The sequence below is a fragment of the Pleuronectes platessa genome, chromosome 5 (assembly GCF_947347685.1).
Source record: "Pleuronectes platessa chromosome 5, fPlePla1.1, whole genome shotgun sequence".
Lineage (NCBI taxonomy): Eukaryota > Metazoa > Chordata > Actinopteri > Pleuronectiformes > Pleuronectidae > Pleuronectes > Pleuronectes platessa.
In genome coordinates this window covers 15,883,563-15,910,663 of record NC_070630.1, presented here as the reverse complement: position 1 = coordinate 15,910,663, position 27,101 = coordinate 15,883,563, and the positions used below count along the sequence as shown (strand labels likewise).

Below are 27,101 nucleotides of genomic sequence, written 5' to 3'. Positions count from 1 at the left end.
GTGGCCACAGTCTCTTCACTGTGTCCTGTGCCACACATGAAGGACCACCTACTCAGCTGATGTCCTCTGACCCACTAAAGTTTCACAGTGAACCAATCGTTTTTCCACACTTCTCAGTACCTATACGTTAATTTGTCCATGGCCTCCTCCTAAACATTGATCATCAAATAAAGATTAATACTTTTCTTAAAATGGTGAAATCCTTTCACAACACAGCTGCACGGGATTCATTCAGTCAGTCTCTGCCTCCTCTCTGTCTCTCCCTCGCTTGCTTGAGCTGACACACACACATAGAGTGACATTGGACACATCTGCAAACTCAGACTGGGTAACAACAACATAATTTCTTGCAAACAGTGATGACGCACGTGATTTTATCCATATGAAGTTCGATCACAGCGATCACAGGAGACAGGTGTGAACAGATGAACACTGTCTATTTGTAATTGGAACTCTCAGGATGGATGTTTATGCCGGGTCCATAGTTACACGGTTTTGGAAACCTTGTTTGACTCTGTAGTTGAACAGCAAGAACACTTGACCACTTATAGATCATAGGGTTTCTGCAGAATGAGTCATTTCAAAAAATGTGAGGATCTTGAGCCCACACAGCCACTCTTAAGTCACCGCAGGCGCACACAGGGTTATGCCTGGTCGTGTCCTTCTCTCACTGTTCACACAATTACTGGTGCCTGCTGATGTATACACACACACAGTAGTGTGTTTGAACTCTCACAAACATGTTGAAATCCACTCAGCCTCTCATCAGTGCATTCTCCTTCATGACTGAATGTACAACAGGAAACGAAATGTACGTTAGCCAACACATGCACATCTTTTGTCTGTGAGTGTGAAAACTAGTTACGGTTCATTTAGATTTTCTCTAAATCAAATGACATTTGCTTCAGGAGAAAAATCAAGAAGTACTTTATGTGTAGGTTTTTAATAACAAGTGGGGACCATCAAGGCAGCATTGCTGTTCTAACTGAGCTGAAAGGATGGCTTCATAATGATCCATTATGGCTCCCGCTGGTACGTTTATACTGTGGGGGTAGAGTTACAGCACACTGCAGGTGCTTTGTTATTTCCCTATATGGAGGGATGAATTCATTCCTCATGTCAGGTTAGGTTTTGTTCCATTATAGCTCTTGGCTGTCAATCTATTTTCGCCAAGAGAAAAGCTGAATCACACAGGCTCTCCTCTTGTAAAGACAACCCCTTGCAGCAACCATACATTTAGTTTATTGTTGGAGAAGCTCAGGCAGCCATAGAAATTATGACAAAGTTATGTGTTGATGTCGTAGTTTATAGCATGACAATATCCAAACTAAAGGAGAAGGTTGTCTGGGATGGATGGGTGAACAAAACGCAATACCTGCACACAAAAGTGATCACTCTTGTGCTACTTTAATCTACTTTAGCTGTGGCTCAGGAGGTAAAGCGGTCATCCCTCTGCTCCTCCAGTCTGCATGCTGAACCCTAAATTGGACCTGACAGCTGTGCTGACAGTGTGTGAAAGAAAAACATATAGAGGTGCAGTTTGAATGAGTGTGTGAACTGGTGAATGTGACTCGTACTGTAAATCGCTTGATATAAATGAATTAATGAACTACCAAAATATCAGTAAGTCTTCAGCTTTTTAAGAAACACAATCACCAAAACAATATGTGGAGCAGAGGTTATAGCTTAAAAGCAAGGGTGCATGTTTACCCTCTACACTAAGTGTAGTATCCCAATCAAATACACACAAATTAATCTACAGATTTCCAACCGGAGACATTACAGCTGGCTATTTAAAGGCTTCAGGTTTAAGAGAGGTGTAATGCACGTATTTACACAGGGACAGAATATTTAAATACAAAGCATTCTATACCTGTGTGGGTGGGTGAAGCATTAGTGGGAGGTTAAGATGAAGGTATTTGAGCATGAGTGTCACACTGTATTCTCTGTCTTTCTATTTCTGTCACGAGATTTATTGTTTCAGGCTGATAGCAGGAGGTGTACAGCTCTTCTATTTTCCTACACAAATCTTTTTATGATTGTTTTTAAACATGCTTGTGACTTAACAAATACTGCAAACTACAGCCATTCACTAGCTGTACATTATGGATATAAAAACACTCAAATACAAATCATACACATGCTCAGGGGCAGCACCACAAATCATCATCCTCACAATTACTGCTCTGGTCACAGTATTGCAGCTGTAACTGGGAAGGTCTCAAAAGACGGATTGGCTGGATGTGTGCTTCTTACTGGTACTATTGGTGGTGTTATCTCGCCTCGCTTGCTATGTGACAGCTTTTATATTACTCCCATGCAGGCGGCTGCATTACTCTGCCTGGATGTAGGCTGTGAGAGCTGCCCCCTCACTCCTTCACACACACCCCCACCCTCCTACTCAGCGCTCAGGTTTTGATAAGCATGAAATAGCCCCACTGCTGAGATTGCTTCTTAGTTCATAGAAACAGCTTTGCTCATAAGGATGCACAGGTATACAACCGCACACAGGCACAGTGTGCAAGAAGGTGCAAACGCATGTACAGCTCAACCTGTGCTCCTACTAAATACACAAATGTATTCATGTGTTTATGTATGCATGCTTGCATAGGCACATTCACTCCCACATACACACACACACACACACACACACACACGTTTGCTTGGTGTAATTGATGAAAGATGACATGAGGGATGGTGCTCTGCAGCCTTCAGGATATTACAGCACAGAAGATACATTTTCCATATTGGCTGTGTACGTTGCTCGAAGATGATTGAAAAACTCCTAGCTCCCTGTCTTTTTCTAATAATCTTTGAAATAAAAAAGTTAATTTTTTCCTTTTTAGGGTTCATGCTCAAGGTTTTTCAATTCTCTGGCTAACTTACTGTAGGTCACTTTACCAGAAAACTGCATCCATGCTAAATCACTAGTCAGTTCTAAACAAGCAGGATTAGAACAAACACTGCACTCGTAACATGAATAAACGCAATCAAAGATCGATCAAGACAATAACATCAACCATTGCTCCCTTTTTTCTTCTCTTAAAGTGACATGACAAGTGGAAGTTTAATGAAATATTTGTGTTATTTAGGGGAACATTAGTCCCTTCACAGTTTATCACTTTCTTACTGGTTTCACTCAGTGTGTTTTTTTTTTGTTTTTTTTACAAATTTCCCTTATACTGTGATATTTGCATTAAAGCTTCCACAATCCACATCTTTGATAACTTGACAGTTGGGGCATGTCCTTGGAGAGTTGTGTTTTCTGCTAACAGTAGAGAAGAACAAAGAAAGAAGAGGGTGTTAATAATATGGGTGAATAGTGTCTCATATCTCGGTTTTTATCATCTATCTTTGCAACTCTCCCTCTCTCTCTTTTTGTAATTACTGCAGTTGAATATGGAAAAATAATTAGTCCCCACAATATGATAATCATCTACCATTGGCTCACTTCTCTCAACCGATGTCATTAGCATTGCAGTCTTTTTACCACCAGAGGATTATATGCAAATACATTTTTTTTAACAAGTTGCCTTAACAAATTTTGAAAGTGTGTGTGAAATTATCTCTCTCAATTAACTCTCAAACAAATCAAAAAGAAGTTAAATAATTCAATCAATTGTAACAAATAAATGTAAGAGGATGCTTGTCTGTCTCTGTAGCTGACGGGCACGGACACATTTCATGACACGTCAAGATTCTCAACTCAGAGTTGAAATGATCACGTTGTTTACAGGCCTCTTCTCACATTATAAGATAAAACATTCAGACGAAAGGAGGGACTGTTTATGCTGTAAGTGCTGGGGTCAGATATTGTAGCCAATTACTTCTGATGTGGAGTCAATGTACTGTAGCAAATTATTGGACATCCAGCTCTTAATTCCAATAAAGCAGGATATAATAGATGACACATCAGTGGTACCAGGCTTTATCAGTATGTAGAAAAAAAAGGGGGACCAAGAATAAACCATAAGCACAATAGAGAAGGACCTGTTAGATATAAAATGAACCAATCCAGTGCCACTTCACTGATGCAGACACTGTGTCAAAGGCTGAGCTCAGGTCAGGAACATAAAATTGAGTTCAGGTGTCATACAGCATTATGTCATTGATAGGGTTGGGTACCGAGAACCGGTTCCAATATGGCACCGGTTCCAATACAACCGGTACCTTCCCGGACCGAAATGCAACGCAGATTTTAGTGCTTCATTTCGGTGCCTGAGCCAATTGAATACTGAGGTCGTCGTTCCTCCCGCCTCCTCACACTTCCACTCCTTCCTTCACGGGAAGGGGCGCCTCCCGTAGGGCCCCTGCATGAGTCGGGCGCGTCTGCCGGTGGACAAACTCTGCCCGTGTGCGTCAGGGCTTCCGTGCAGGTTTGGGAGGAGCTCCTCGCGAGACCTCTCCCCGGCGCTGGCTGGCCCCCACCGTTCCCATTTCCTTCGTGGCAGTGCGCCGCAACCGGCTCTGGGTCGGCTTGGAAAGGCTGAGTGCGGGAGGAATGAAGTCAATCGGATATAAACCAAACGATACCCATCCCTAGTCATTGATGACTTTTACCAGTTCAGACTCAGCTGTGAAGAGAGCAAACACAAGAATAACATTTGCCTAAAACCATATTATTATTCAAATGAGCTTTGTTGACATTTTATTATCAAATCTTGGATAATATGTCCGTTTCTGAATGTTTTTAAAATCACTATAAACAAAATAATTGGCTTCTTTAAGTGTTAGGTTTTCCAAGCTGGGAGTGACCGATGATCCTGGACACCTGAGGTACATATTCCTTGAAAATTTAATTGACCTACTTTTTTTCAATTTTTACTTCCTCTGAGCCAGATCATGACAAATTAAAGGTAGGAAACCAAGAGTAGGAGACAGATTGGATTTTAATATAACGTTGTAAGGAAATTCAACATGGGGATGTATGAGTTGACAGGGTGAATGATGTCAGAATTCCCAAAGGAAAATCTCAAAAGTCCTGGTTTTGACAGAGAGTTAAGGATAGAGAAGCAGGTTTTCAGCTCTGAAGGCCAGACATCAAAGCTTGTTTTGTAATTAATGGATTTCCTGGACATGACTTAATTCTAGCCAACATGGACCATTACAGTGTGACTAGAGGGGTCAATGTCAAGGAGAGCTGGAATTAGTTGAAAGACGATGGCGTGGGAACGAAATAAGAGAAGGAGGGGATGTGAAGGAGAGAGATGCACCCATCGGTTCACAAAGCTGCATGTTTTCAATTCTTATAGCTCAAAGTCAATACACTAACTAGGTGTTAGGGGAATTATTACACTGGAAAACGCTTTCAAATAGCAGTAATACATATTTGATATTTAAACTGAAAACAATAGACACAACAGTATTATATTTCACTTTCATTAGACAAACATTAAGTTTACATGGAGTGAAATGTGCTGTAATGACTCCGCCTTGCTTTATTTGTTCACAGACATGTTACAAATGGAGACTGATATGAGGACATAGACGTAAAGCAAGACGCACAAAGCAAAGGTTGATCAATTTCAAACACACAATGATTTCTGTGTCACAGGGTTTATTAATATATGCAGGTAGAACTGAGAGCCACAGTTTGGTGTGGATACTTGTTAAACCACGAGTAGAAGAGAAATGAACAGAAACAAAGAAACACTTAACAGAGTCAGAGATGACTGAAAGGCAGTGAGACACAGGAGAGATGTAATTGGTGGAAAAAGAGACAAACAGTGAGATGACCTCCGATGTTCCTGAAGTGATGTTGCCACAGATAAACAGTGTGTGTTGCCAGAATTTGGGTGGCGACTGTAACCTACTTTATCTGGGGCTCAGGTGGTATCAGGCCTGCCGCCCTGCCTCCCCATGCCCTGTCTCTGACACACACACACACACACACACAGTATAAAATTATAAAACTAGGTGTCTCTTCTTGTGTGTGTGTGAGAAAGTCTCTCGTGACTCAGGAGTATTTTTTCATATCGTAAACAGCAATTACATTTTCATTTTCAAATCCTCCAGGAGACTGAAACCAGTCCCATAGGAAGACATCCACAACATCATTAAGGCAACAGCACACCCAGAGATATAGACTATCACCATCATCTACTCACAGGGGAAGTTGTCACACATTACTTGTTTTATTAGCTCCTGTCTGAATAAGTGTCTCGGGCCTAATTGTTGTAGGAATCAAAAGGACAAACACATATGACAAAGGCCACTGTCTCACTTGTCAAATATGTGCAGATCATTAAACTTATGCTGAAGTACATCTGTAGTAATCAAAAGCTGAGTAGCTGCATTCTAGAAAATAACACAGATTTTCAAAATATTTCTCAACAATTCATATTTAAGCCTTTTACCATATTTTGAGCAGCGACGCCGTGCTCCTTGCCCAATTACACCCAACCCTCGAGTAAAAACTAATGTCATTAAAAATGCACTCTCGAAGCATAAACCATATTTTTTCTAAGTACTTAGCAGCTGCCTCCTCTGCTGTTGTGGAGGAGGTATTGGGTGAATCCGTGACAGATCTACGGTGATAACTGTTTATACGCAGGTGAGCGCAAGACTGGGCGAGTGTGTGTATGTCCAGGCAGATGACGAGAGAGGATAATGCTGCTATCGAGGCGGTGGAATAAGAGAAAGTCATTACTGTCCCTCATCAACCAATTGAAGACGTGTTTAAGTGGAAATTAAGAGCCTCATTGATGGTGATGGCTTGTTATGGTAGATCTGTTCAGAAAAGGGGATCCCGGGGTGAGGTTCATATTTCAATAAATATTTTATGGGCGAGGACTTAGTATTTGTGTGTGTGTGTGTGTGTGTGTGTGTGTGTGTTTAGCGGTGGGGGCTCGATTGATTATGTATGGCTCTAAGCGTCTGCATATCTATGAGGAGCCCTTTGAATGTTGGAGAAGATCACTTTTCTCGTTCCATCTCCCAAGTGGGGAAATCTTATTTTCTTCTTCTCTGCATCATTCTCTCCATCTCTTCTATTATCCTCTTCACTGCCATCCATCATGCAATCTATCAGAGTAAGGGCTTAAAGAGAATGCATTGAGTGGGCTCTGCAGTTGCCAGGCCGGCCTAGCTTATCTGAGAACAACTATCTGTTCCTTTATTACTTCAGTCAACATAGGAGGGGGTGAGCAAAATATATTATACAGAGCTATAATTGTCTTACCCCATACTTAAGCTTTTGTCACAGAATTGCATACAGATGTGGGCCTCTTCAAGTTGCCCAGTTGTAAAATAGCATATGTGGCCCAAATATCCCAAAACAAATGTGGGCCTTTCTCTGGCAAACATGCAGTGCTCATGGCAAGATGCATTCTGAATGGTTAACTAAAGTAGCCCATGGTGAGAATGGCCCAAATAGCACAAAACATATTCAGGTCACCTTTGGCACAATTTGTTGACATGCCGTATTGCTATGGCTTACTTGTGGCCCCGATTTAGATCTAGAACAGGAGCGGACCGTCCAAGTGCCATCATTCCACATGTTATCTGGGGAGGATGTGATATGATGTAGATAATTACGCTACAGTATTTGGTAATGTACCAAAACCATTGAAATGAAAACTGATCATAAACATCTCTTCATCAGGTCGTCCCTTGCAGTAGAAGTGCTCTGTTCAAATGGGTTGTCAGTTGCCATATCGCTAATCAAAATATGGAGTTTTTTGCTCAGTATGGTGCCCTGAATGTGTTTGACTCTCACTACAGCGAGCTATTCACTTTAGTCTTGAAAAGGAGTTCATCTGTAACATCATCATTCATGACCATGGCTGGGAAACAGCGACTTCATCATTAATCTGCAGCGGGGGCATCCACTGCCTGACTCAGCATCCCGAGTCTCCAGCATCTGAACTCATAAGAACGCCCTGTTGTCACACGGGCCGTAACTTTTGGACATTTAAACATGTCTTCATCTTATCCTGAGCAAGATAATATACTTAACATAACTTTTATTGATAGCATGTCATTCCTGTTCAGGGACTTTTGGAGGAGTGGAGAAATATCAAAATATACATTAAACAGGGTTCTTCAACCTACTCCTTTGTGTACAACACTGGAGTTAATTTTCACACCTGAAAGTCCTGAAAGCCTATACATTTGAAAAATGAATTACCTTGTAGTTCGAACATCATCGTTGGAGGTGAAGACTCCAATCAATCCATCTTTTTTTCCTTCTTCAATTTGGTTTAATGCTGTCTCAACTTCCTGCAATTGGTCCGAAAGCCAGACCCATGCGCAAGAGCACCTTGTCCTAATTATTTTTATGCCTAATTAATCATTCTGATATTGAAGGATGCAGAGGTCACATGTCAGCGATATCTGACTTAAGTGGTTTTGACAGGAGAGTCCAAATGAAAGATTGATGACAGCTGTGATGATGTACTCTAATATCACTAAACAAGGGTGAGTCTGTGAATCTCATGCTTGTAATGACAAAAACGTACAAGAACAGTAGTTGCATCTTCAAATTCTTCATATTATTATTGAGTTGGCAAAGGTTTAATGCTAAATTAATGCACCAGAACATGCACTGTGCCCTATGAGACTAAAGAACAAACCATCTTTAGTTTCAAGTTGCACTTTATATGTGCTGATGAGGTGTAGTTTTCAATTTGGACTGACTTCAATTATGGCACAAGTAAGTCTATATTTCCCTGCTTTAATACAACATGTACTCAGTGTGAAGCTCTGTGTTGTACTCACCGCTCTCTTCTTGAGTTGTGGTAAAGATAGCAAGTTTAGAAATAAAAACGATGACGTAGATTTGACAACACTCTCTAAATAAGGTTCCCGAAGAAAGTATATAAGTGCTGACTTAACAAATGACAACTTCTCCCCAGGAAAACTGTGCCACCTACCTCCTACAAGCTGATGAATTGCAGCAGAGGTTTTAGCTTTGCACCTGTGTGAAAATTGTGTGTGTGTGTGTGTGTGTGTGTGTGTGTGTGTGTGTGTGTGTGTGTGTGTGTGTGTGTGTGTTTGTGTGTGTGTGTGTGTGTGTGTGTGTGTGTGTGTTTAGTCATCCCTCACACAGACCCTGTCTCACGAAGCTGACAGGACAATAACAGTTCCTCAGGTTTGATTGGACATGACAGGGACCTGCCAATCTATCTGCTGTGCTGAAACTGGACGGACAACCTGTAATCTGAGTGTCAAGTCGAGTAAATGTATTTTCTCAGAAGACTTGAACAAACAATCCATGTTGAACAAGATGTTATTCAGAAATGAACGGTGCAGCGAGAGAAAGGTGCTCGAATCAATCTGTAAACGAACAATAACGCTGCTGGGGTTGAACGAATTTGACATGACAAGCAATTTGTTCAAATGTATTAGAAATACCCCTCTCCCTCATCTGTGTAGTCTCCTCTGCGGCCTCACTTGATTAGAAAGCTAACAGGTTAGCATGCGGATTTGTTGTCGATGAAGCATCACTAGCTTATGGTTGTTTGTTACTACGACGTCAATACTTCTACACTCTGCTTCTTAGGGACGGGAATCGGCCGGGACCTCCCGATACGATACAATCACGATACTTAGGTGGCAATACGATATGTATTGCGATTCTGTGGGTATTGTGATTCGATATTACGATTTCTTGCGATTGTTTTTTTTAAATACTAGACCACAGAAAACAGTTAAATCATACCTTCAAATACAACACAGTCAAATTCACTTAAAGCTTTACACTTTTTTTTTTTCAAATATTAACATTAACTTTATGACTGCCGGGCAGCCAATAGAGAACATAAATAAAAATGTGCCCTATTATTGTATAGTACCTGTCAACTGCACACAAACTGACAGATTAAGAAATGTATGCCCCATAGGCTACTTTTAAACAATAAATCAAAGGTCAATTAAATAGAATGAATAAAAGTTTACTTAAAATATAAACTTTGAAATAAACAAAAAGTAGGCTATGCTTCACTTTTGTTTGCATGTAGGCTATGCAAAGCTAGTGCTTGGATATGTTTAGATTCTTGTGCAAAAACAAGAGCTGGTCAACATGCTCTGGGGTGAGGTTGGTCCTCCCCCCCGTATATCGCCCTCCTGTATAAAACCAATAAATATATGTGTTTAAAAAAAAGAAAGAATCGTCATTCACAAGAATCGCGATTCGTAACCGAATCGATTTTTCCCCCCATCCATACTGCTTCTCGGATCCTTTGGTGTCGTGATTGTCAGCTCGGGACGGCTTTGCTCACTAGCGTCCTCAATTTGCGAAGCAAAACAACGTAGTATTACTGCCTTACTTTACTAATAGGTAATGAGGAAAAGCAACTGTTCAAGTTGATAGTGAGCGCCCTCTGCTGGATCAACTACTTCAGACAGTCCGATGAACTTCTAGACTGGATTTTGTTGAAAGTGAACGGATCATTATGACATTACTAATGAATTTCGAATAGAAATTCACAGCCCTTAATGTAGCACTGTCAAATTGTTTGATCATATGGGGATCCTTCAAACTCACTGATATCGTCCCAGCTCTATTACGCTCTTCAGCTTTTTTCAGCTCAGTCTTTTGGTCTTTAATTATGGTCTTTATATAAATATTGATCTCCAACTCCTCCTCTTGTACAATAACTAAGCAAAATATCTTGGATGCTAGTGTCACCATGTTGCACCTTTTGGGACATTTGTAGCCACAGTCTGTGCAGTAGTGATAGCCACCAGGGGGCGATCAGACGGTTTGCGTTCACTTTATGAGGGAGTCATGTTGTCTATATTTATATACAGTCTATGGTGTGTATTTTACAGCTCGCAGTTTCACTGTTTTAGTTATTCTGACCACTCTTGTGAGCATCGTTTTCAGGCTGTTTCAGTAGAAAACACACAATAACCAATTGTATGCTAACAGTGCTAAACAAAGTTAGCGATTAGCTGTCTAACTCAGTGGAGCATTTAGCAGCAATGAAAGATATTTTCCTGAGAACAGGACAATGACTATTGGATTCAAATTTGTCAAGTGGACACAAAAACTGCTCCATCCGATAGATATTCCCCCTGTGTGTCTGCTGGATGTGTAAACAGGAAAACATTTACAACACTGTGGCTACATTAACTTTATGGGGTGATATTAATAATTTATAAGTTGATCTTAAGCTAATCTGCATAAAGGATCGATGATTTGAGCCGCTATACACTCTATAGTCAGCATGTTCTTGATTTAGTGGGTTAATAAGGATGCAAAGACAGCATGTGGGAGAATAGCGTGGAAGAGAAGGCCAATTACTGTATGCATACAGAGAGACTGTAGTGTTAATGACACAGCTAATGAGACCATTAGTAGGTAAATAAGATGTGTTTAATATCCATAGTGTACACCAACTACCATCCACATACGCTTCATCTCAATCCTGCAAAATACAAGTTCTGATTCTATTTCCTTGGTATACAATCTTCACTTTTTTATTTGACGTACTTGTTCAGATTGGTTTATCACGTTTGTGTTTTCCATTGCTTTCAATCATTGAGGTGATTTCTTTTTTTCCTTTACATCCTGTTTCTCCCTGCATCACACTCTTACTGACAACCTGGTTTTTCTTCACCCCGCTGAAGGGAAAGTTCCATTACCATTTTGTTCCACTCCGAGGCTTCCTCCCCCCCCACACACACACACCTGCTTCAACATGATAGGAGCTTGACTGCGTTGCAGCATTAGTCTATAGGTTCAGGAAAGTGAATTTCACTTTCCTGAACCTTCCTTTCAAGGAGCAATCGAGCAGACAGAAGCGCTGTCAAGCTGTCATGTGATTACATCAGAGGTAAAGCCACATCCATCCTCTTAAGGCCTGCTTGTTAAAAACACTACACTGTCCTCTTGACCCCATGCTGCATTGGAAGTTTGAAGATTGATGTGCTTCAAAATCAGACCTTTAATGGGATTAAGTCTGAGTCGCTGAACTTAATCCAGTGTTTAACAGAATCCTCAATTTTGACCTTCTTTTTTGAGAGGTGGTTATTCAGTTTTTTTATTGGATCCTTTACCTTATCTGGTTTTGTATATGTGTGTAAGTTTAATGTCTGTGATCTGATTTCCTCTTTTCCCATTTTACAGGAATCTGGGAAAGTCAGGACTCAGAGTATCGTGCTTAGGACTGGGTGAGTAGACTCTGAACTCTCCTTCACGACCCACGTTGCAATTGTCCATTACACAGATAACACAAATATTACACATTGTTGATTGTTGTATAAAGTCAATAATACACTCAATTAAAGAATTTAAATAAAACAAACAACATTCAATTTAGGATGGTCACTTCCTTGGAGGCGTTGATGAGCAGGGACAATACCTTGTTTTCACAAAAAAATCAGCTTAGATATTTTACCATTGTTAATGATTGATAGTAAATTATGAGGGGCCTTTCAGAAGACGGTCAGTGCTGTGGGCAGAGACCTGCTAGGGTTATCACATGTTTTTGTTTAGCGCACAACCTCACGGACGGCGGCCCCTTATCACCAAAAACTCTCTTGTGACTGAAATAGTGAATAAAGTGGAGCATGATTTTGAACTAAAATGGTGTCAGGGGCTGGCTTGTGGTGCCATGCAGAACTTTTGTGTTATAGGGTGTAATATCTGACTCTGAGGCCACCTTTGAGCGCTGCAACCCCAGGTGGTTCATGGTACACTGAGAGTTTGGAGTCAGACTGGCTGAGCAGCACAGAGCAGAAAAGGTCAACATAATGCCAGCTGCCTGCCACATGTTGAGCCCAGGGCGGACATGGAGCTGGCAGGGGAGGAGAGGAAGAGAGAGGGCAAAGCTCAATGGTGTTTCACTGATTAAGTTCAAGGACCAATGGCCCACACAGGAGGATAATTGTGTATGTGCATGCACGTGTGCATGTGAAGCATGTATTCTACATTAGAAAAGTCTGTTGTTAAAAACCGACACAGTCACAGACTCATATGACTGACTTACAGTGCAGCAGACTGAAAATGCATGAAATGCTAATTAAGTCGAGTTAAATTGTGAATGTGACATTTGTTTCTGTTTGTCGTCCGTTGTGTGAACCACAGCCTGGAGGAGATGTAACTGTCGCACTCTTTAAAGAGCCAATCTGCAACTGCATGATGATGCCCCCAGAGAAACACTGGTTCAACCAGAAAATGGCTTAATTTACATAATGGCGTAATCAACCTCTTTTTCACGGAAATGCACTTTTTTTTCCTTTTTTTATGCTTTTCAGAATTCCCACAGTCTGTTTTAGACAAAGCGACATGCAGAAACTAATCCAGAGATTTAGGCCACTTGTCGAGTACTAACTGTGTTAGTTTCACATCAAAGTGTTACACTTTTGAAGTCGCTGTTTCTTAAAGAACCTTTCTAGTGACACTACTGCATCTCTGCTCGCTGTTTTACAGCTGCAATGTGAATTAGGACCGCAGGCTGCTTTTAAAACTTTCAAATTGGTTAACTCTAGAGAGACAACACTAAAGCTTCCGTACAGTGTAAGACCTTGAAGTAAGTACGTGCAATTAGTAAGTGCTGAATGAATGAATGTGTAGGCTTTATATCGAAAAGGCACTTGCATGCCTATTGTTAGTGAGTGGCCACATGATGTTTTTAGGTGTGTTAGTATGGACAGGGATTAAAACTAATGCATAGCCAAAAAGCTTGTGTGGACAAAGATAAAAAATTCAATGTAAACTAATAAATTATATGGATGTGACCTTAGAGATGGGAGATGATAGAGTTGCTCTGAGAAGAGGAGACTTTTCTGAAGATTGTTGACAGACAAGCCAGAGAGTGACACCCATGCTCTGATGGCATTTGGTAACATCTTTGAGAAACCGCAAACGAGGACAGTCTGGACTGTGATTACCTTTTTGTGCAGGGATGGAAATGTCAGAGACGTATAAGGAACACGGAGGGAGAAGGAGCATAACCCCAAATGATTGGTAGATGCAGACCCAAAAGTCGTTCTGTAGACAAAAGTGATTCGGGCGGCCATCGGCAGCTAGCGGAGGTCGATGAGCAGTGGAGTGACAGGTGCCCTGTCAGGCTGATTGAAAACGAAACGTGCCTAAACACTGTGAAGAGTTTCAGGGTGTGTGAAGTGAGACCTGCTGGAAGGGCACTGCAGGAGTTTAGGTAACTTGGCAAACTTGGTTGGCTGAAATCCAAGTTGAGTTCTTGATGAATGTTACGCAACATTAAAGTATCAAGTCGACCTTGACATGGATTGGCTGGCATACAAAACACTTCACTACGGCGAAATTGATAAATCATTTGCTTTGGTACTGAAGATTCAGAGCAGCACAGCTGAAGTGAACTTGAGCAAAGCAGGAAAGCCACAAAAGAAGATAAATCATTTTTAAACATTGAAGATTCAACTTTAAATAATTTCTTTTATATTCAATATGCTTTCAGATCAGCTAACTTTTCCTTTTGAATGGTGTAAGTTTTTGCTCTTGATTTAAAATTCAAAAGGAGATTGAGCAGAATATCTTTCTTTTCAGTCTATTAAGGTTCTGCTATTTGATCATTTTCTAGTAAGCTTCATTTATTCCCCCACATTTAACTCCCATACTCAAATGTGTGTAGCTGAGGAAGTAACTTCAAGATTCTGAAGAATGCTTTTACTGAAGCTGCTTCTATATGTTCGGTTTAGAGTCAAATAGTCAAATAGACACTTAAGCACAGTATCTATTTGAATAAAGATACCATGTGATTGAAAGCTAGTTCTGTCCAATGGGTGCACTTCGTAGGTGTATAGGAATGAAGTGTCCCCGAGCTCTCACACAGGCTCCACCCCCCAGCTCCTCCAAAGATGGTTACTTCTGGTTTAAAAAAAAACATAATGGTGCCCGACAAAATGCTCAACTTGAGGCTTCACAAACCAATTGGTGATGTCACAGTGGGATGACGGCAACATTATCACGACATATTCAACATTCAAAAGATCTTGGTACCATACAGGAATTAAGACTGTTATTTTTTTCACTACCGATGTCTTCATCTAAACTCCTAATAAACACTTTTCACGCTGCTTCCCAGAGGATGGAAAACAATAACTGTAATGGGAAATTTAGAATATAAAATAAATCCAATAGGGACTCATTTGGCAGATTATATATTTGTATCATGTAAAAACAAATACAAATTGTTGCTTAACTAAACATTATCCTTGTATTACTCCCTCTTTACCCTTGCAGCACTTCAGACTTCAAAACGTTAAACTCACATCAAGCAGAACACAATTAAATTCCATTCATCTGAAAAACCCTTCGCTGGTTAATTGAAACTGATTAAACAAAAACATCATGACAGAGAGGCTATGAGGAAGGATTCATCGATAAGTGAATTCATCATGGCCGCTCAGACCGGGCAGTCTGCTCCTGCTGATAATTCAATATCTCCTCATTCACCGCAAACAGGCGACGGAGCGACTCTAGGGAGATCTGCAGTGGCGTCACTCTGCTGCCTAAAGCAATGCTCACTGGTGGACTGTCTGTGTGTATGGCTGACAAAAGAGGAAATAAGGTTGATGCAAAAGTAAATGATCATCAACACCGTCTGTGTGAAACTTAAACCTTGTTCCTGTCCTCTCACATTCTCATGCCCTATGCACTTTCATCTGTATGTTGTCCTGAATGTACTGATGCAGCAAAGAGTGTGAATTCCTGAAATGCATCCTGCTTCTGGAAGCGATAAAAAGAGCAGAACGTGATGTAGTATATCCTCCTTCCCTCTACTTCTACCACACTTACTTGACTCTTATCTGTGTTCCACTTTGTCTTGTACTTTAACCTCATCCTTTAAAATCATATCTAATCTTATAAGCCAACGCATATACTGACAGTACTGAGGGGATCAGACAACCTAAGCCTTCTGCATTTTCTCTTTGTTTCTTAGTCATAACCTAAATAAAGCAAAATCCAACATCTTTATAATTTTGATCCAAACTAGTTGTATACCTGTTCTAAACCTGGCTCTTCTGGAATGGGCTGTTAGTTTATCCTGTGTTAATGTTGCTTGCAGTTTTCTTTCTGAAACTGTAAAAGTGGTAATTAGGCAGCAGCAAGTGAAGAACCCTGATGCTGCACCACCGCTGCTGCACAAAGAGCTGTTCACCTATTAATTCAAAGTTCAGTGAAGGTTCACTCATTACACAGAACTACAAACAGCATTCATTACTTTCATGAAGGCGCAGTTGGCGCCTTCATGAAAGTAATAATGAAAGTAATATGTACAATTAAAACAGAATATTTACACTTTAACGGTGTAGCACGTACGTGAAATTAAATTTCGTGGATTGAGAAAATATTATTACTTGTGTTGTAATACTACTGACTGTAGTCCAACAGCAGTAGGAAGGAATGACCCGTGATACCTCTGCTTCAGACACTTGAAGAATCAGTATAAACAGCATAAGTCCGTCACTGAAAGAGGTGTCCAGTGCTGTGATGGTGTCCGGCTGGTTCTCCAAAAGAGATGACCGCTTCGCTATTGTTCTCCTCCTACCACCTCCACAGAGTCAGCGGATTATCCCAGGACCGAATTGGCCTTCCTTATGAGTCTGTCTCTTTCTGCCAGCACTCGAAATGCTGCTTCTCCAGCAGCCAACTCGAAACAAGACGACTGATGCCGCCCCAATATTGAAGCCAATACTTGAAACTTTGTAAAAAAAGGTGTTGATTCAAGTCTGTTTATTTTCAAATACGATACGTAGTTCAAAATGTTCAGGTGCAATGTTTCTCATATTGTGGCGACGGGGTGAAAACAAAAACAGACAGAGATAATGTTATTTTTGTGCATGGTTGAATTCTGAGGTGTTTATGCTGTTTTATCTCTGCCATGTAAGCAGAGAACTGTAGCCGGAAAAGGGACTGAGGTGATTCAAGCAGAATTGTTGTGAAGAAATCAATAGAACTTGAAGCGGGAGTACAATAGACAAGGGATTGAAACACAACTGAAAATAGGCTCTCTGTGTGTGTACGTGTGCGAGTGTGTGAGAGAGAGAGTTTGTGTACCATATTCACTCTTTAAAAATAAAAGAAGCCATGCATTCTCTTCAAACAAACACACACACACGGAAAACAAACACACAGAGTTTGAGATCATGATTAATTATTAATAATTCGTTTCTTAAATTGGTTTCAGCACAACAAAACAGCCACTTAATACTTGTATCGAAAAATGGACACATATAGAACATTGAACAACATCCCTGGTTACATTTTCATGCAGGAACCCCAACCCCCCCAAAACATTAGCTATGTAACACGTAATTAATTCATTTTTGTTTGTAGCTCATGAACAAGTCACTATGTTAGAATTGTCCAGCTGTCAAATTCAAACTCCAAATATATCACTGCTTTGCCTTTCCATTCCCCTGTTGCATATTCTGACTCGCCATTAGGCATTATGGGACATATCCTGGTGGGCCCCTGAATCAGTGGGGCTGTTGGATCGTCAGCAAATCCATAAAGTTTTTAGCAGCCCTGTCCATCCCTTACTGGCCATTGTATACCTGTCATTCTCGAACTGACTGAGAGCAAGCATGGACTTGGCTCACTGGCCACTTAAAACCAAGTTTCAACCCTCAAATTGAGCTAATGATAGCTTGAATATTTCTAATCTAAGCACATGTTGCCAAACCTGCATGAATTGCAGAATGATATTTTCCACACAGCTTTGGAATCTGAGTATATATAAGGTGGTGGGTTGTTTTCTTCTAATATTGTTTGACTCACAATGACTATTTCATATCCAGTCTGCCAAGGTGTAGTGAAAACAGTAGAAATGATTGAGAGGTGGAGGAATGCAATGGAGAGGATCTGTGGCTAAGCATAAGTGATGGACGAATGTAGTCAATGCTTCCTCATCCTCTCATGCTGGAATGAGAGCAGACACTATGCCAACTCACTATTGAGTCTTGAGGAAGAAAAGGAAAGTACAGGCTGGGGCGAGCTGGCTGCTAACTTTAGTCGATATTTATGCGAACCCGTCTATCATGTCCATCGATCATCACATTCAAGTTTAAATATTTGAACTCAGGAAAAAATTTGCATTGCTTAAGTCATTCAGTCCTGTGCCTGATACTCAGTGGACTCAGTCCTGGCACCGATCTGATATAGAGAATCATCAAACCAGTCACTAGTCGGCGTCAAGTAGCGCTGAAAATGACCTTCATCCAGACACAGCTCCAGGAGGAGCCAGAAAAAGTCCCCGAGCTGTGCGCTCCGGGTCAGGCTTCTGGACACCCACACAACAGCGCTGACTTCTCCGGTGTTTTCACATTTAGCTACTTCAGTCAGTACTTCTCCTCTCCTGTCTTCCGCTGGCTATCCGCTGATAGTTCACTCCTTCTGGAGGAAAACAGAGGAATATTCACTGGTTGTGTTTATTCACGTAACTTCTTCCCATCGCGTTTAGGGCGTTGTGAAAACTTGCATCGCGTTCGATATGAATGCAGCATCAGACATAATGTCAAAACTGCTATGTCTTTACATTCTGGCGATAATCTTGGTTAGTTTTTTAATCTTTTAAACTTATAATACTCACATATTGTTCCTTAATAGTTAAGTCTCAGGTCCTTCAATGGGTCAAAAATGTGTCCATTCAAAAGATGAGGTTTCCATATATAAGCCAGGTCGATCTATATTTGGTGTTTGTGTGTCTTGTCTAGATAAATCAATAGTTACAAGCTTAACCACCTCAGAGATGTACTGCACCATTTTATTGAAGCTGGAAATAAAAAGAAAATATGACTCAGCCTTTCTCTCTGTGGGCAGACGAGCTGAAAACTGCTGAAAAACCGAGTTAGGAGGTCAGTTAAAGTGAGACACCAGAGATACATGTTTCATCTAAATGTGTGCCATCTATCATGCTGCCAGGTACAGGACTGGATTCAAAACTCAACATCCAAGTTAAAAGTACTTGCACAAAGCTGAAAGAAAAAAAATGCACCTCTTGCCAAACCAGAAACTGTATCTGATCTCTCTCACTCATTAAAATCCCCATTTTCCTTCAGTTTTATTCCATTAGACTGCCTTGTATGTAGCCCGCTCTAATTGGCTATTTGTGGGTCGCCAAATCGCTGTTCCTCTCATACGTCACAATTCTCCCCTATTTCGAATCATAAATATCTAACTTGTTTGATATCAAACCTAATACAGGACTCAAATTCAGTCGCACTGTAATCTGTTTAGATCAGCCCTTAAACAGCAATCAGGGATCCTCTGGAGGACTGAATCAGACCCAAAACTGGCCAATGATCCTTTCTTGCGCAACAGGCATTATGAGGAGTTAGTCTGGATCTACCCGTTGAGTCAAGCACCTTTCCCTTTAAGGTTATCAGATTAGCTATTGTTGCATAGCAACATTGAGTACCACTTCTGGAACTTCCCACAAGCAGCTGCCAGGAAAAGAAAATAGGCAGTTTGTTGTTGACAGGACATTAATTTCCATCAAACATAAAAGTCAGTTGAATGTATAGAATAAGAGCAGAAACTCTGCAGGGGTTTCTTCCCATGCTGAGTCTCCCGCCCACACACAAAGCTCAGAGCTGCAACCGGACATCGTCAGCTGTGATTACATTTCCATCCCCCTGGAGACTGCTTCGGATTAAACACACACACACCAGGATTTACACACCAGGATGTACAGGAAACAACCCAGTAAATAACACACAACCTCATGCACACACTGTAGAATAACAACTGTACTATAGGTGCAGTAAAGCTTAGTGCCATTTTTGTTGTAACATTGTCCAAAATAAATGTCAATCCCCCCTCGGCTGAAAAGTCAGATTATGATTCTGCTGATGTTGCATGGTGAGAACTGCCGCTTTCTGCTCCTTATTAACTTAAGATAATAATATTATTACGCACTAACAGATCCAATTTATCCTCAGCATTGCCATGTGTAAATTCCCCTCAGTGGAGTTGATGCTATTGCAGTGTATGGAATAATGAGGTCTGCTGTATCGTAACGTCCCGCCAGTTAAAATGAGCAGGGCTTGAGTGCTGTTTAATTGTCCCCCGTCTCAGGTGAACGTCGGTTTGCTTTAGGACAATTGAGGAGTGGAGGTGAAGAGAGTCACAGGTAGAAGTGCCATTTGCTGTGAAATGGTGGCCACTAAAAGGCATCGGAATGGAGAAGACAGAAAATTCAACTGAGCAGAGAGAGACTCATTGCCTGAACGGAATTAATGAGAACTCTTAATCTGCTAGAGGGGTTGCGTTACTCTTCTCAAAAACAGGAGGCTTAAATACTATGGGTTTTTCTACTTGATTGACCAAATCTTCTAATAGAAAGGTCAGTTTTAAATTATGAATTTCCAAATGACACATTTGTCTCTTTACAGTCTGTACAGCATATGAACCCTCTAAACTAAAAAGGATGAAACCTCAGGAAAAGCAACAAAAGAGAGATCACCGAGATTGGACATGTAATAGTTTTAGATGAAGAAGAGTGGTAGCAATCCCAATTTTGTCATGACCAAATTTAAGGGATCCAATTAATAACATTTTTAAATGATCAGTATATTTTATTATTATATATATAAAGCATGGATGGTATTACGATTAACTTAATTTTTACATTTCCCTCAGAATTTAAGTTTTACTGCATACATCACTGCATAGGAAAAAATATATAAATAACACATAACAAATATATAAATACACGTAGTCATATATGCTTCTCGCTTTCTGTTTGTTTCTCACTCACATGAAGAATGCAATAATTAATATTAAAGAATATAAAATGGGTGTAATAATTTGCCAAATCCACAGTTCATTTTCAGAACAAGATTTTTGAGCCATTGTTAATTTCATCTTCTTTTTTGGTAATATGTGTTCAGGGTCTGCAATCTCAGGGTCATTATCAATCTAAGGCTAAATAAACTGACTAATGATTTACAGCATGTATCACACGATAATGGTCTAAACAAAAATAATTAGGTGAAAAAAGGTAGTTGGAAGACAAATGGGTTTAATATACATTTAAAATATACAGCTTGTCCGAATGTCAAATAGAATAAGAATTTCATGATATACATGAGTTATCATTATTATCATATTCTAGCTCTCTGTTTCTGAATCAGTGCAACTCTAGAATATAGTCATTGATGGGAACTTTTATGATGTGGAAATGCATTCACTGTTTCATAGCCACAGAACTTGGGATGCCTGAAAGTGAAGGCGCCAAAACGATTTTTGATGGTGAGGATAAAAAAACTTGTCTTTTATGCTGCCAAATTTCTAACACATGGCAACCCAAACTGCCTTGTGGCTTGTCAGACAGCCCTGACTTTCTTGCTGCTTTCTTTGCACACATAAGCCTTGCAGCATTTAAAGGTTTGCACCAAACATATTTCTGAGAATGAGGGTCCCCCCCCCCCTCTCCCTGTCTGTCTCACTGTCTGGCAGGGTATTAGATAGCTAAAACTGTTTTGACATAATCTGAATGGGAAACGTATCCTGCCTCAACAAAGCCACATACATAATTCAGTGAGGGAATGTGCAGAGGATTTAGTGTCTGCTCTGATCCAGGTGGTTCAGTCTTTTGTTTGTCATATCGACTGTGCTTGTTTGGCAATGAGGATTATGACAGACCGACAGACAGACATGAGAACGTACGGACAGAGGACACAGGGTCCTCCATGATGGTGACAAACAGTCCCCAGTGAAAGGAGAAAGTGTTAACAGACACTCTCACAATGTGATCCCTCAGAGCCGCAGCTCTGAACACGACAGATACTTCTCCTGGGAACTTGACAGCCTCTTTCAACTAGTGTCACAGCCCGGGATTAAGCTTGTCCTCCTGCAGGATGTCAAATACACACACACTGACAGAAAGGACTGATGGGATAGAAAAGTTTCCTAACGCTGCAACGTCTCTGTCTCTCCTCCCTGCAGGTACGTGGGTGACATTCGGAGGACAGATAACAGACGAGGTATGAAACATTTTCTCATTTATTAATTGTACATTTAACCTTAATGGTCTCTTTGCTTATTGATTTTTGTTGTAGTCTATGTATGGTAGTGATGAGTATCGTATATGTGTTATACATAAACACAAGTGGACCTAATGTCCTATAGTGCTGGATGTGGGGACAGCCCTTTAAACTCTCTGTTTATTACACTCAGGGTGAACCATATAAAAACCCACATCAAGGATTGTGTTGTCAGAATAAGGGCAAGTCTTAAAAACACTTTGAATTCTGGTTGTGGACTGTTAGGAGACATCACCAAGCTTGAAATACAAATGTGTAAATTAAGTGCGATTGCAATGATGTGCTGAAAGATGTTCACACTGCTTACTACAGGATGCTCATTATATCATAATGAACAACTGCTATACATACATATCTGTGTATATTATACATATTAAAGGAACAGATTAACTTTATCTAAACACATTAATATAGGGACCAAAGAAACTGTATGATCATTAAATGAACATTAACCCTCTTGCACCTTCAACAATCTGTCAGACTAGAGTGGCACGTGAACCACAGCACTTCTGGGGAGACTATGGAACATCTGTCACACCATTTATTTCTAACTGAGTGGTTTCATAGTTAACCTTGATCACATCATTAACAGCTGGATGACCTAGTACTGATGTTTATTCATTCCAAAATGACTTAACACTGGCAACAGCCATCTGCCTGACGCATTGTGTTGTCAGGTTTTACTGTCCATACGTCCGTCCCTTCCCTGTGAACATGCTATCTCAAGAACTCCTTGAGAGAATTTATCCAAATTTGGTAAAAATGTTTAGTTAGAGTAAAGGAGGAACTGATAATAATCTGGTGGTCAAAGGTCAAGACACACAGTCAATGCGACCTTACATTACATTTTTTTGGGCTTGTGAAAACGTTATCAGAAGAAAACCTCAAAGGAATCCTTTCAATTTTGGTACAAATTTTCACTTTGACTCGCAAATTAACTGATTCGATTGTGGTGGTCAAAGGTCAAGGTCGCCTCACAAAACATGTTTTTGGCTTCTCATCTCATCAACTGACCAGTTGTCACTTGGATTTAAAGATTAAATGATTAGTGGTCAAAGGTCATAATGACATCACATTTGTGTGATTGCAATATGTTTGGAACATCTGGAGAACTGAAACTGCACTGGTTGGCAAAACTGCACTGGTTGGCGACAGCATAAAACCACAGGGCCTTAATGCTCGGAATATTTCAAGCAGACACAAAAAAAAATTTGAGTAAAATAAGATCAAATAGAATATAAAAATTCAAAATAGAAATAATATATACATATCTAAAAAATATATATACACCTAAAGAAAAAAACAAGAAAAACAAAATGGAATCCAAAAGGGCATGTGTTCGTGGGGGTGCTTATGTCTCCTTTACACTCATTTCAATGAACAATAACATGCTCTGATGTGGCTGCTGGGGTCTTGGTCTTGGTCATCACACAAACGTATACACACACACACACACTGAGGGACAAGAGAACAGAGTCCCCCCCCTGTGACAAAGTAGGCTTATGTAAGAGCATTATTTTTCTTACCTAAGGGCTCACTGCCATCAACTCGTATCGCACACTCAGGGCCTGGCACCCTCCTTCTCTCCGTTATTCTGAGTGTCCCCAGTTCAATGTCACTGTTACCACTCCTGCACTTCACTCCACCAGGCTGCTCTGCTGCCGAGGGCCGACAGAGAGTCTGTCTCCAATATTCTTTTGATTCCTAAAATGTTCATGCGCTCTCTGGTTCAGTGTTTCTTAAACTATTTTGGTATATCCCCCCCTTCAGAAGCTGAATAAAAGTTTCTCCCGACCTCAAAACTTTTATTAGTCATTTCAAAGGTAAGAGGAGCCATTAAAAAAAAGATGAATTCGATTTTAATGAAATAAAGTTTAGCTTGATATCATCAGTAAAATTTGTTTGTTTATCTGTATCTGTTAAACTCAGCCTAAAATTCCTACACAGCAGCAACAGTACTGGCATCGCTGTTGGGTTAAAAAGTCCTCTGTTGTCCTGAATGCCTCTGGTTCAATGTCACTGTTTTCAAATGAACTCTAAATATACTACAAGTCCTCAGTAGAGTTCAGTGTCCTCGTTAAGAGATCCACGACAACTCTGACACTACATTACACCAGTGTGAGGGCTGCACATGCTACAGCTGAAATAACACACACGTGATACACTAAAATGTTCTGTAAGGGACTTTGTACTATTTCTGACAACACATGGCCAAAATGATATACAACAATAATAAATAACAAACATACATTTTACAATGCTGTTATTGAAGGAGACATATTATGCTCATATTTAACTTTGATAGTAGTGAGTGTGGTGGGGAGCTGGCAGCTCAGTCATGAAACCATCTTTTGATTGACCTTCTATGTAAAGTGCCTTATAATCCTGCTAACACCAGACAAACAGCAATGAACATGACCTCCATGGTGTAGGTAGTAAAGAAAGAAGCGTGGCCAACCAGGCAATTCTGCAACTTTACAGTGGCTCAGTGTTTTTCAGTCGGTAAAAGAGTATAGGTGCAGAGGTGAGTAAATGTGTTTTAGTGACAGATTGTCTCTGCAGTTATCCCCTTTCATTCGAAGGCCATCGGTCAAATTCAGTTCGTCCAAAAATGGCCGGTGGTCAGAGGTGGTCAGGAATCTGAGTCAGCTAGCGATGCTTCATCAGCTACACAAGCTTCCTGACCTTGTGAATGTCATGGTGAGCTCCCTCGGACAGTTACTGACCTTTGGTGTCTCATGAGACTCATCGTGACTGAGCAATCACCAAAGTCCAATCAGTCAGCCTATAAAATCTGACATTATTGCCCTCTCTGCTCCCTGTCTGTGACTCTCATCTCATCTGTGTTGCCACAACACCATCTCCTGCATCTTTCTCAGCCTCCCTACAAGATGATGTATTACCCATCGTGGCCTTTTTTTTAGTACTCATAACATTTTACTTACCTCATACATGCTACAGCTATATCCTCCATCTGTTCTCTACCTCTTTGCTCCCTCTTTTTTTTTAAACCCCCTTCCAGCTACCCCAACCGTTTTGATAGAGATTCTTTCCCACGTACAGAGACTAGATAGAGCAAGAAAATCTCTGTCATCACTCTTTCCCAAATCCTTCTCTCCTCAACTGACCCATCCTTTTTGTAAGCTCTCCATTATCCATGCTCCACCATTTCATTCTGTTCTGTATGCCTTAATGGTAGCCCCAGCTCTCAGAATGAATGAGTCCTTTTAGAAAGTTGCTCACTCTGTCCTTGACTTTGCAAAACATCACTTCTGACCCACTTGTCCTCAGCTGTGGATTTCAGTCCTGCATTCTACTTCTTTCAACCTTTTGCCAAAACATGTTTATCTTTCGGTGAATAAAACAAGCTTTGATTGTTTCTTCGCTGTTATTAAGTCCAACGGTTGCTGTCATGGCCTCCAGCTGGTTCTGAATGCAGCAGCTATGTTCCTCACAGAGCAATAAAACATTAGTCACTGCGTTACAAAATATTAAGAATTTTAATTGGACTTCTCTAAGGCATTATGTTTTAGGGTTTTCCGTCCATCCCAATTTCATGAGCACGATACCAGAAGAACATATTGGGGCAATTTCTTGAAATTATGTTCAAATATTGACTTCGGACACACAAATTTAATGATTTGATTTTAGTGGTGACAGGGCAAAGGTCACAGTGACCTAACAAAACTAGCTTTTCGTCATGTGAACGCAAAATTTCTGGAACCCTGTTTTTGCCTTCTGAACTTGTTACCTTGGGGCAGGGGTGGGCAATTAATTTTCCCGAGGGGCCACATGAGAAACATGGACAGTTGTGGATGGCCGGACCAATAAGCTGAACTCAATTCTACTCATATTAATTTGATAAGCTTCTACAGGTAAGAGTAAATGTTATGGTTAGGCAATGAAAAAGTGAGGCAGGCAAAGTAATAACGCCAACATTATAACCCACTGCATATAGTCTTATCACCCCATTTGTTGGTTGTTGTTTTTTTTCTTGTTAAGTGAGAGAAATCTAGTCTGTTTTGGGCTTGAACAAGTGCACTGAAGTCAGGTTGAATATCTGAGGTGGATATGCGAAGGACAGGTGATCATGAGTGAGAGAGGATCTGTATCTGGATTTGTTAAACTTCATCACAGAGAATGTTTGTTCACATATGTAAGAAGATCCAAAGAGAACCAACATCTTCTGAGCATGCCTCCTCACGTATGAAAAGTTCTCCTCTTTGAGAGAAGAATAAAACTCCAGCAGTGATACTGACTTAAAGTGCTCTGCCAGCAGTGTACCTGCGGAGGTGATTCACTGATGGTGTGGCTTCTTTTAGTGTTGGCATGTGGTTGAGAATGTTACCCTCCAACTGGCTTGAAAGAAACTGCAACTTTCTCATGAAAGTCTCACCAGGCTGTACATTTCATGTGCAAATAGGCCCTTGCCTTGCAGTTTGGTATTTAGCTCATTCATTAATGCAGTGACATCAACAGCAACAGCAAGATGTTTCCCCACCAAACTTTTCAATTAGTATGAGATAGTATGCCTGCTTATATTTTGAGCGTATTTCTTTTAAAAGCATTTTAATTAATTAAACTCAGCGTAAATGAACGACATGAAAATATGAATATAACAAATTTCCATGACTTCTCCAAAACTTTTGAGATTTTATTTTTTTCCAAGCACTTTTCCAGGACTGGAAATAAACATTTAACAATTCCATGACTTTTACAGGTTTTTCATGACCTTAGGAACCCTGAATACAATGCAAAAATAGCAATTTAATATCTGGGTTAATTTCCCTCAGTTATCTTGCATCCGCCTCAAAAGTCCGAAACTTTTCCCCATCAGATTTTGACAACAATCGGTTGTAACACCTGCCAGTTTGTCCCATCTGAGTCCCAGCTTGTCCCAGCATGCAGTTACCTCCGTGAACAAATCACTCCCAGTCGTCGTCCCTTTTATTGACCGCATTGCTGCCATCTCCTCAGTAAAGTCAAAGTCTTTCGTTATCCAACATTCAAAGATGAGGAACTGGGCTGTGTCGCGGACATCACAGCTCTCATCCAGAGCCATGCACAAAAAGTCCAAATTGACCACTTTCTTTAGCAGCTGAAGCTCGAGATTTCCCACG

At 40.5% G+C, this 27,101-nt stretch overlaps 1 protein-coding gene across 1 annotated transcript in view; it reads left to right on the top strand.

Moving 5' to 3' along the window:
* Positions 1 to 27,101, top strand: part of kcnab1a (potassium voltage-gated channel subfamily A regulatory beta subunit 1a) — a 65,747-nt gene that overhangs the window by 24,906 nt on the left and 13,740 nt on the right. Inside the window, exons 2-3 of the mRNA XM_053422009.1 lie at positions 12,074 to 12,117; positions 21,884 to 21,921. Of these exons, the coding sequence (XP_053277984.1) occupies positions 12,074 to 12,117; positions 21,884 to 21,921 (82 nt within the window). The remainder of the gene's footprint in view (positions 1 to 12,073; positions 12,118 to 21,883; positions 21,922 to 27,101) is intronic.